Source organism: Lagopus muta, chromosome 7 (genome assembly GCF_023343835.1).
Source record: "Lagopus muta isolate bLagMut1 chromosome 7, bLagMut1 primary, whole genome shotgun sequence".
Classification (NCBI taxonomy): domain Eukaryota; kingdom Metazoa; phylum Chordata; class Aves; order Galliformes; family Phasianidae; genus Lagopus; species Lagopus muta.
Window position 1 is genome coordinate 47,216,259 of NC_064439.1, and position 12,094 is coordinate 47,228,352.

The 12,094-nt window shown below is 43.5% G+C and overlaps 1 protein-coding gene across 3 annotated transcripts in view; it reads left to right on the forward strand.

Annotated features, from left to right (window-relative positions):
- The window catches only part of LOC125695811 (dual specificity Calcium/calmodulin-dependent 3',5'-cyclic nucleotide phosphodiesterase 1C-like), a 305,234-nt gene that overhangs the window by 19,057 nt on the left and 274,083 nt on the right, over positions 1-12,094 (forward strand). For all 3 annotated transcript variants that reach the window (XM_048950775.1, XM_048950766.1, XM_048950772.1), the window contains exon 2: positions 4,487-5,059. In XM_048950775.1, coding sequence (XP_048806732.1) covers positions 4,975-5,059 — 85 coding nt within the window. In that variant the 5' untranslated portion in view covers positions 4,487-4,974. The remainder of the gene's footprint in view (positions 1-4,486; positions 5,060-12,094) is intronic.

A 12,094-nucleotide genomic window follows, 5' to 3' on the forward strand; every position in this document is an offset into this window, starting at 1 on the left:
CCTTAAATGTAAGGGATACCTAGAGACAAATTCTGATAAAACAATTGTAACATACGGATAGGGAGTTCTAGGAAATGGTGAAACAAATAAGCTTTCGGGGAAGAATGAAGTTTCTTCATAAACAACCTGTAGTACGTAACTTCGTTGTTGCTTGTGAGAAATATACTGAGCATCCTGGGAGATTTTTGTCTCAACTTCTCTGAAACGGTAAGATGTTTTCTTTGGATTCATCAATTCTTGTTTCTCGTGCTCAGTTCTGAAAGGCGCTGAGCTCTGGGATGGTAAATGTTTTTGAGCAATGCTGACTTTGGAGGGGAGGGAGCCCTCTCTAAAATTGCTCTGAAAAAGGTCTGATTTAAAAATTGAAAGCACTGTTTGGAACACTTTGTGATAATAAAGTTTTCCTGAATCAAAGGCAGGCCTCCATGTGACCTGCCCTGCGATTCTGTGGTCCATGTACAGGAACCCACTATCTCAAGGATTTCTGTCTCAGAAATCCTGAATGCTGGGTTCCTCTTTGCCCTACGAAACCACTCCTCGACTTTGGGTACGCAGCCAAAAAGCTTCAGAGCTGATATTGTTGTCAAAAGGTGTAGTAGGCTGAGGAGCCATCAAGTAGCTAAGAGGAGGAAGATTTGAAAGCAAGAAATAATCTTCATATACTGCTTAGCTAACCTGTGAACCTGCCTGTTAATGGGTGCTACCGATACTGAAGCTTTAAGCTGATTGAATTGGAAACTTCTGACCATTTCTACATACTCATAAACTCGCCCGGCTCAAAAGATACCTCAGATAGAAGTTGGTTGTCTAACAGCACCATAGTTTGCCTTCTTTCTTAATCATTTTTTAGCAGTTTTATCATTTTTCTTGCAATGTATTGCTCTGGCAATGATGATGCAGAGTTGGGTGTAGGACACCGCTAAATGTAACTTTGTTCTGACCCAGTATGGCTGCGTTTTTTGTTAGTAATAATTTTCAGCTTCAAGTTGCCAATTGATTTTAAAATACCTGAGATTTCTGGAAAGGCAAACTCGGAGCTCCTAATTCTGCTTACTCTAGTGACAGTCTCTACAGAAGTGTACGGATACCTGAGATATGAATTCATCACTGTTCCGATGAAACCTGATTACATCAGGAACTGGATAAACAGGAGCACAGGTTTAGAAAACTGGAAGGATAGAACTCCAGCCCTGTTGGAGTGAGTAGGAGCTTTGCCCTTGAATTCTGCAGGACAAGGATTTTACTCAGCACTTTTATTCTCTCCTTCTCTTAGTACAAGAGCCAGGGATGTGTGTCTGAAAGAACAAGCTGTGACTTTGTGCTGATACACAGGAGTTATACTGTACACAACTAAATTTCAGAATTTGTTTGGGGAGAGCATTTGGGTGTGAACTGCTATTAGAGATCTTTCACTCTTGCTAAGACAAAGTTACATGAAGCATGAACCTTCTACTGCAGGGCAGAAACGAACTGCCTAAGGATAGGAAGGCAGTGTTTTGGGTTTGTGTTACAGGTGACTGCTTATTCTGTAACTTCCTCAAGCATGTATGTTGAAGGATGGCAGACTGGATGGATCATTGGCTTCATTTGATAAGAACTTTGGTTAAAATAGACTCCTGAAAAAATACAACTCATCCACACATTGAGAAGGGGGGAAAATATTAAAAGAATTGCTGCTTTGTGTGTTGATGAATTAAATGTTACCATAGATACTCTGGTCTGTTTACAGCAATAATAATAAATATTTTCAATTCACACTGTGCTTTTCATCTCAAAGGACCCCCAGATGGTTTACAAATGACATACATGGATGGCTCTACACAGCACTGAACTTGTAGCAGCAAGAGCTGCCTAACCATTTATATTGGTACCTGGCAGTGCAAGGTAGAAAATGTACTGTACCCCCCCACAAGAATCTGTAGGGTTTGTCTGGGAGGGCAGAACTCTCATCTAGCCAAGAGCTGAGCAGCAAAACATGAAGAATCAGGTAGGATCAGGTATGGAGTTACTGATACAGTCTGGTAACTTTTTAAGAGCTAGATGAAGTTGTTACCAGGGCAGGGAGGAAGCTCTTTCCCTGTTGAAGAAATCTGCTGGTTAAAACGCTTCCCTTTCCACCTGAGGTGAAGGCCTCTGCCATTTTGAAGGGAGAGAGCATCCCACTGCAAACAGCCAGTTTCGAGCTGTCTCAGAAACAGGGGAGATCCATTCTCCAGCCTTTACTTTACAGGGAACTTTAGCAGTTCCCTGTGCTGAATGACTTCCTGTTCTTCCCAGGGGAGATGTTTGCTTTGACCTAAATAAACTCATGAAGTTATTAAAATTATTTGAATGAATTTCAGGTGGGACTTGAACAAGGTTATCTTTGTAAAGTAACGTAGGCATGCATAGCTGCTGAATGACAGAGTCCTTTTCTCTCTCTTGCAATCTGTAGTAAGTGGGTGATGCTCCAGTGAGGGCGACTGATCAGCATGGCAGTAATTCAGAGATCAGGGTATTTTCCTGAGAGCAGAAATGCTAATGCAACTCTCCTACACACACACAACTCTCCCACATTTAAGCAAGGCTGCATCTGCCTTTTTTCTTTCATGGAACTAAGAAACTAGACTGAAACTTCATGATCATCTTCCCACAGGTTGTTGTGTTTTTTTTTTTTGATGAACCAACACTTTATGGTTTAAAGAAAATTCATTGTCATCAAATAATAATAAAAAACTTAAAGGTGAGTTTTCCACCATTCACTTTTCCTTGAGATAACACTTCATGCTCTCTAGATAAAGTGTGAGTAATTCTCTAAGCAGAGCATCAGTGCTTATGTAGGTGTGTGACCTATATAACCAGTGACAGAGAAGATGATTCCTTGGAAGCCCTTTATGCTCACTCTGTTTTTATATTGTTTGGGAGAGGCAGCTAAATGATACAATCCAGTAAACTGTTTGAAAATTCTTCATTGCAGCAACTCCAGAACAGCAGCTTTTTAATACTGCTGATATTTGCCCTTCTGAGGTCATAGATAATTGCAGGTGCAAGTGCTGGAAATACTATATCGAAGTACTTACTGCTATTTCATGTTTTGGTCTTGAAAGGCCAAGAAAACTGGAAGACTGGGTCCTGCTTTCTGTAAAAAAACAAAAAACCACCAAAACATCAACAACAACAACAAAAAGCCCCACTAACAGCCCTTTTCCTAATGAATTTGTTTTGTGGTATTGAACAGTCAAATGATTTTTAAAAGCCTGTTAACAGAAAAGGCTGTTTGGCTGAGGCTCTTGACTGGGTTTGAATTAAGTGGGATTTATATCACTGGACTAGAGCTGAGGGGTGGCTCTCACCCATCCTTTGAAGAGAGGGGATTTACAGTGCACTATTTCTATCTGACTTAAGCTTTTGTTAAGTATACGGTAGGGCTGGGGTTTATACCTTACACACAGACCAGGCTTGCTGATGTTTTGTAAACATTTTGGCATGCCTTAGCTAAGCTTTGAGCAAACTCTCTCCTATTATTTTGAATGCAGTCTTCATGAAGGGTAGTGTTTTCATGTGGTGTACAGGCTGGCCATTGTAAAACCTGCCAAATTCACCTGGAATTTACTTCTGTTCTTCTTACTTAGATGAGGGGACTGAGTGCACCCTCAGTAAGTTTGCAGGTGACACCAAGTTGGGAGGTGGTGTTGATCTGCCTGAGGGTAGGGAGGCCCTGCAGAGGGATCTGGATAAGCTGGATCAGTGGGCTGAGGTGAACGGGATAAGGTTCAACAAGGCCAAGTGCCGGGTCCTGCACTTTGGGCATGACAGCCCCATGCAGCTCTATGGGCTTGGGGACGAGTGGCTGGGTGACTGTGAAGAGGAAAGGGACCTGGGGGTGTTGGTTGATGCTCGGCTGAACATGAGCTCACAGTGTGCCCAGGTGGCCAAGAGGGCCAACGGCATCCTGGCCTGCATTAGGAATGGTGTGGCCAGCAGGAGCAGGGAGGGAGCATTTTAGTAGCTGGTTCCTATATTAACACACATTCCAGTACAGTACAAGGTTTGCACACTTCTATGTGAAGTGGCATCATTAGGATATTGCCAGTGCTTTCATAGAGTCACAGAACGGTTTGAATTGGAAGAGACCTTTAAGATCACCTAGTTCCAGCCCCCTGCTATCGGCATGGACTCCTGTTTATAAAAACTTGACTTGCTGCTTGCCTTCTGGGAAAACCTCCTCAGCCCCAACTCTAAATAGTGTCTGTTCATAGAAAAGGGCTGGCTTGCCTTCAGTGGAGAAAAATCCACATTAAATATCCCCGAGGTGAAATAAAGAAGTTGCAGGGAGGTTTATAAATGGGGCATGTGAGCAGGAGCTCAAAAGGCTTTTCCTTGAGCGTGTGTACATTCTGCTCAGTTTACCATGACCATTGCTAAATTGCTTTTATTTCTCACTGTCCTTCAAGATTTTTTTTTTTGGTAAGCATGTTTTATACTCCTCTTTTGGCTGTGTTTCCAGAGACTTGTTGCTCGTGTAAGAAGTGGATGGTTGATGATGTATTCTAATCTTGGGTTGATTCATTATGTCCGGACTGATTGAAACACTCAGCTTGCATTGGAAGGGCTGAAATCCGAGGGTAAATCAGAAGCCTCGAGAGCTAGAGGAGTCATAGAACCGGGACCCTTCATCTTTCCCTGACTGCGCGCTGAACTCCTACGCGGAACTGGCAGCTACAGCTGTCCTATCGACTCGGCAGCTCGGCCGTGGGTTTGGCCACCGAGCCGCTGCCCGAGGCTGGGCCGGGCCGGCAGTTCGGTGCGCGCTGGGGGAGGAGAAAGCGGCTGGGCGCGTGCTTGGGCTCCCCGCACCGGAGATGTGCGCGGCTGGCTGCGAGGGCTGGCGCTAGCGGCGGAGCGGCGGGCACCGGCACGGAGCACCGGCACAGAGCCCTGCGTGCCGCAGCCGCGGGGAGACAGCCTGAGCCGGAGGGACAAGCTGGAGGGATCATGACAGAGCCAAGCAGCAGAAAGGAAGGGTTTAAAAAATGCCGGAGCGCTACTTTCAGCATCGATGGCTATAGCTTTACTATTGGTGAGCCTGATTTAATTCCTCCGCTTTCTTTCATTTCTCTGTTTGTTCCCTCTCCGCAGCTTCAGAGACAGCTGTTGCTCACATCTGCCTCTTGTCGCTGTACGCGTTTGCAGTGTATGCCCTGCAACTTCTACCCCTCTTCTCCTTTCTGCCTTCTGTATTTACTTCTGTCCAAGAAAGTTGTCAGCAATACGCAGCGCTGTGAATCCCTCCCTGGTTTTGGCACAAGGAGACGCTTGCAGAACTTCTTGGTTTGGAGCCTTATCTCAGGAACGCCGCTGCTTTCAGGACCGCAGATTTCCAACTTGCTAGCTTGTTTCCTTCCGATGAATCCAGGAACACGGCCCTTGGGAGCTGTGGTTTTGTTTCCAGTATTTGTTTGTTGCCTTAGAGAGTGTTTCCAAATTCCATAACCTTTCACCATTCTTAGGTTTGAGGTGCGCAATCATTCCTGTTGCTTCTCTCAAATGCTAAAAATTGCTACGGGGTGGAAAGATGTGGGGAGAGATCAGGAATTTTAGGACTGTTTGTTTCTCTTGTAGCTGTTCGAGTGCAGTTTGCTGTGTTTGCTGTCTTAGACAAAAACGAGCCTTCTCAAAGCAACAGGTGTCCACATGTTTTCCAGCAGACTTTCTGTGCAGAAGTTAAGATATGAGGATTCCCTAACAGGCTGCTCTGCTAAAACTGTTCATCTCCCAGGGCTGTGCTGTATAAAATCCTATAGACCTTAAAAATGAAAAGGCTTTTTATGGTATTTCAGTTTCCAAAGGAAGATCCAGTTTGGTGTTTATGGTAACTGCTGCAGAATAATCAATCAGTACAAAACCCCCTGGCTGCGTTATAGGTGGCAAGAGTTCTATTTTCCTGCAGTTGTGAAAGCAGGGAAGTCGTTCCTGACTTGCACCAGTATAACTGGGTCATGATTGCATTTAATAATGATGAATGCAAGCTTTTTGTTGGTGTGAGAGGTACTTGTTTTATCTAATTGCCTGCTTCACGGAAAACTTATTTTGCAATCAAAAAACTTAGTGATAAAATACAAAGGCAGAAGTGTACGTGTCACTAAAATATTTCCATGCAAACATCTGTTAATGTGCACGTAACATTTGAAAGTTGAAGCTGCTAGGAAGATGCTACTTCTAAAGGCTATTTCTCTGAGATCGTGGGTGGTGGTCCCCCCCCCAAGAGCTAAGTTGCAGCATGTTTGCTTTTGAACTCCCTATCTTGAATCTCTCCATCTCTCATCATCGTTACTAATAGTGATATTTCATCGGTTTCTGTCAGTCTGGAGGAAAAACATTTCCTTTTTGAGCCTAGGCAGTAGAAAACATTATCTGAAGATGCTGAATGCTTCTGACTGTGCTTGATGACTTTGTTCCTGGACAATCCGAGAGGATTGCTGTATTTGTTACTCTGCTATCTTTATTGCTGCTTGTGCTCACCAAAGAACGAGACCAAATTTTGGGTCAGATGACAATTGCAGCTTCTGCTTCTTAGGACAGTTGTTGCATAGTAGTTCACGTGCTGTTTTCTTCTGTTTGATGCGTGCGAGCGATGTATTGATTGTGAACTGTGCATTATGTAACATTTATTTTTATATCTTGGCAAATGTGCGCTGGATTGATTCACGTAACTGTGAAAGCACTGTAAACACACTATCTGGTATTGCCAGCGCTGTGTGATGGACGGATCTGAATGATTCATGTCTTTGTTATTCTCTGCGTTGAAGAAAATGAATGTGTCCGAACGGCATGACAAAAATGTTGAAGTGTTGGAGATGGGCATCAACTTTTTTTCATCAGATGAGACTTGTTTGTAGACTCCTAGCCTCAGATACTGCAAATTTCTTGAAGTTCTTGGAAGATGTTGAGCTGCTGAGTCTGTGATTCTGTGATTCTGCTATTGAGGCATGTCAGCTGGGACAGAAGACTGCTGCTCCAAGGGACACAGTGATATCAGGTTGAGGTTAACGTTTCCACTTACGTGCAAAAGAGTTAGAATTGGGAGGAACCAACGCAATCTGTAAAGAAAGGATGATCTCCATAAAAATGATTATGTACAGCTAAACAAAAAGAAACTTTTCATGAAGACCTGAGCCTGAAAACCAGCCATGACAGTGTGTGGGAAAGGAGGAAGGCTGTTGCAGCAGCAGCTCCAGGCTAGTTGCCTGCAGGTGTGCAGCAGTGTGTTGCTAGATGGTCACTGTGTGTTTGCTCAGCAGTGCAACCTCAAGCAGCTGTTGTGCAGCTCCCATTTTCTCCTCGCTCACTGCAAGATATTGGCGCACAACTGCAGCAGTTGGAGGAGCCTAGCACTTCCCAAGGCTTCCACAGATCCCTCCAGGAGTATCTTGCCTACCATGCTAATAAGCAAATGTACGCTGATACCTGGTAGCTTGACCTCTCTACAGAGTAATGAGGTAGCTGCAAGACCCTTCCCTCCACACACCAGCCCCTCTTGGCAGAGAATATGAGGAGGGCTGAGCTGCACTGCTCATGGTTTTACAGGTTCCCTTGGTCTTTTTGCACTGGCAGGGTGTTGATAAGGGGCTATGGCAGAGCTACAAAGAATGTTATTTACTGGGACCATTTGGGATGAAGTGGAAAAATTATTTTGCTCTAGAAATTTCAGTGTGTCCCTAATGAAGATTTCGGTGCCTTTATTTGCCACTGTCTCTGTAACCAAATTTCAGTGTCTGTTTCAGAGCAAGTTTTTTAATTATGTAAGTTGTTTTGCTTGAGTACTTGTTTAACGTTGGCTGAATTTTCATCTACTGAAAGCAATAAATACCAGAGGACAAGAAATTAGGAAGAACTCGCACCTGTTTTTTTTGTTTTTTTTTTTTGTCCTGCACCTTCTCTCATCATTTATGAAATACTGTTAAGTCAGAATGCTGGTGTTACTGGCTTTGCTGCTTTAACTGGCTGTCTGAAGGTGCAAGACAGAGAAACATCCATTGCCTTTAAACCTGGGAAAACGGTAAACACAAACATTAACAGAGGATGTTTTCTTTCTGCATTTATCACCTTCCTGTGACTAAGAGCTAACTGCATTAAAGCTCCCACTCTGCTTTTCATATCCAGAAGCACCTGGCAACACTGTTTTAAGTGTCTTGTCCAAATTTATCTAATCAATTTATTTTTGTGGGTTAAAATGAATTGAAGTGATGAGTTCTGCTGCAGTTCAAGTGCTGACAGAGGTGGGACGTGGAACTGAAACCCTTGGTCTAGCTCACAGCAGCTGATTCTACACCTTTCATGAAAGTTTGTTCAGGAGGACCCTGTCACCATTTCAAGTGCAAAGGCTCTTCCTTCAATTATTGCTAAGGATTTGAGTTTTGCTCAGTGGCACTGTCGGGCCTTACTTTGAAATAGTTCTTTAAAAACATGGTTTTCATAACAGTCCTAGTTGATCGCTTTGCATTCATTATAAGAAACCAATTCCAACATCACTGTGTGAATAACACTCCCAAAGGCAGGGCTTCTTGGTGAGTTCCTCTGAAAGTTCACCTTAGAAATCCATGCATGTCAGAGCCAATGTTGCAGGAGAGGATTGCGTTGGTCTCAGCAGGGGAAGATTAGAAGCAAAGCTGATACTGAACTCAGCGTTCTCAGAATAAGCTCTGTGTCACGTGCTTAATTTAAGGAGAAAAAAAAAAGCTACTGTGTAGTTATTTAGTTATTTCCTTTTTTAAAGGTTGCACCTTAGGAGCTCCATGTTCAAATTAACTGGAATAGAAAAGACTGTTTTTGAGAAAGATTCTAGAAAGAAACCAGGGAAGTAAGCTTCACTTTTTGTACTGTGTGTTACCCAGAGAGCTGTGTGTATTGTAGCAACAATTAATATAGTTAATTACATTGTTCTTGTGTATTGATTTTCAGCTTTGCTGGAGTTGGTCGTTCTTCTGAGGGTAATGTCTCCTTTGCAAGCCAGGGAAGAGACAGGCTTTAGCACAAGTCCTAGCCCATGCACAAACATAGCGTGTTTTCATGGGGATTTACTTGACTTCTCCCCTTAGTTTCTTGTTATGAAAAATACCATCTATATTGATAGCACTCTGTAATCACAAGGTGCTGACAGATCTCTCGCTGGCTCTGTGTGTGTGCCACTGGCTGTGTTCCTTCAGCAGAGGCCATGGAGAGACGTCTGTCAGTATGCTTTTGGGGAGGGAGGGAGGGTGCAAAAACAATGTCCCTGGCAGAAAGGTGAATGAAATGATAGCATAATCGTCTCCCCTCTTGAGGGGTTATAGCTTTTTCCTTGTCTTTGTACCTGCACTCTGTATCATTTTCTTTGTTATGACACCACAGCCAGAAGACCAAAACAAAACACAGCAAACCCCCAAACTTGGCTAATAGACCACGCTTTGGGGAGATCTTCCCACTGGAAGCATTTTTCATCTGATATCTAAGAAGTACCAAATTCAAGTTGATTAATATAAAGCAAACGAGAGGCTTGCAATTGGATGTGGTATTCTGCTGTTCTAATAAAATGGGAAGGAAAATAAAACCCACCCTCCTCCTACTCTCAAAAATTAACATAAAGCTGCTAGCAAATAGATTGTGAAATAAAACTAACATTGAGGTTTTTCTCCTGCTCTTTCCATTACAAAGCTGTGCCTTAGCTTCAAACGAGTCTGGGCTTTGTCTGCTCTGCCTGAATATTCACCTGAAAGAAAGCTGAATTTTTGGTGTCCATATCTGTGAGGCAACCAGCTTGGCCCCTTGTGTGGAGTGGGATTCTTCTGGACACAGTGGTTGGCTACAGCAAGTCTTGTTGGTATTTCTGTCACGTAGCTGCTTTTATAATAGGTGGGGATGGTGATTTCTGTGGCATCTGCAGGAACGTGGTGGTGTTCAGTGTTTCAGGGTGGGCTGCTCTGAGCTTAGTAAGTGATCTCTGGGAAGACTGCAGCATTGGATCTTGTGTGGCAGAAAGCTTGGCAATGCTTTCATGGAGCTCAGCCATTTGCTACTGTGGATGACCTGCCTTGTCACTACTACCTGCTGTTCACACCTGTGGGTATCTTGGCATCTTGAAACACAGTGAGTCTTTGGGGCCTGCCTCTTCCCTCAGAGTTGCCATAGGGAAGAGGTCATAGCACACCAAATTTGCCAGCAGCTCACAGTGGGAGCTCAGTAGTCTTTTGGGATTTGCATTTTTGCAGATCTTCTGTTTTAAGCTCTTGTGCTGTGCTTACTGTCTCGCTTTTCTGATGTATTACTATTGCACGAGTAAAGGCTTCTGGATGCATCATGTGCTTATTGGTACAAGTGCAAATCAAGTCAAAAGGCAGGATTCTGGCTAGTAGTAAATTGCATCACTCCACTGCTGCTGGGAGTCCAACAGTGACTTAAATAAACAAAGGATCTGTCCCCAGACAGTTTTCTCTGCTAAATGCACACACTGCTGTAGGTCAGAGGAGAGTCTGACCTATGCACAAAGTGAGGTAAAATCATACAGCTTGCTCCTAAGACTTTTTGCTGGTATCTTTTTCCTCCCAAATTTTCCCTGCCCAGCAACAGAAGTTGTATCTAGTGATGGCCTGAAACTTGGTTTCCAGATTTCCAGTAGCTACAGGCTCAGAATTTTCAAGTCTGTAAAGGTAACCTTTGGTTGCATCTTCAGTTGTTTGCAAAGTTGGAAGCTTGGTGAGGAGGAAGTTGCAGCAATTACCAAACAGATGCACGTGATGAGACCTCCACTGGTTTCCCAGCTGAAATGTCAAGCTGTGCACTGGGACAACGTGAGAGCAGTTGCTCTGGTCATCCTCCTCCTTACTGTCATAGCAGCTGCAATCAGCCCCTTGAACGCTTCCCTCAGGAAGACTGCAGGCATCATCTTTCTCCATTAAACGGCAGCATGTGGTGCTTAGTCTCTTGCTGCTGCTGCGTGATGCTGCCTCATTTCTGTTGATGTAGTGCCCTTCCCCCCTTTCTCAACGTGATGAGACCTGACAAACGGTGTGGTGTTGGGAAAGGGGACTGGATAAGCAGCTTGCTCAGCCAGTACCACTCAGTTTGACACTAAGTGCCTCTCCTGAAGTCAGTAATTTTGTAGCCAGCTCACGTTCATCTGGGTTTGAGAATAAGGAAGGCAGTTTGGATCCAGGCTGCCTGTCCTTTTCCTTTCATATTGACAATGAATACTTATTAGGAATGAAAGCTTTCAAAAATCAAACTGTACCAGTTCTTTCCTCGTGTGTGGGTAGCTGAAGTCCTTGCAGTTCCTCCAAGTGGTGTGCTGATTGCTTTTAATGGAATCTCTTTTTTTTTTCCCTTTCTGTTCTGGGGTTTTGTACTTTTAAACAGCGGTAATGGATGTAGCCCCCCAGATCTGCACCAGTCTTTTACTCTTTAGACATTATCCTTTTTTTTTTTTTTTATTGTGTCCCACAAATATCTGTGTTATTTTAGTTTGAATTGTGTCAACTGAAAGCTAAACTTTCTTCTCTAGACTCACCAAGCAGATCAGCGTGTGAAGGAAGCTTTTTTATTATTACTAGTTTAAGTGCTGTGAATTTTTAAGCTAGCTTGGAGATAACTGGAAGTAACAAGTATAAGTACATCAACTTTCTCTTACAGCGAGTTGTTCCAAGTATTGGATTTTCTTTTTGATGATCGCTATGGACAAAGATAAATGCCCAACACCTACCAAACAGATATCATTAAGAAAACTGAAAATGGATTCATTTAGGCCGTGGTTCTGTGTTGGCTGAGATCTTTTCTCCTGGCAACAAATGGCCTTGTTCTCAACTGCATCCTGAGGAGCTTTGCTGAGTTGAGAGATGCAAGCTCCATGATGACGTGAGAACAGTGGGTATTTCTGTCAAATACCAAGAGGGAAGAACAGCAATTGTAGCACCCTAAGAAGTGAACCAAGAATGTAAATACCAGGAGAGAAAGAGTTCTATGAAATTTAGGGATTCTGATGTCAGCTGTGCTGCAAAATCCCAAGTGATGCTTTAATCTCCCACTGAAGTTGATGTTTTGCAGGGTAGGATGTTTCATTTGCTGCTGAACACAATGTGAACAG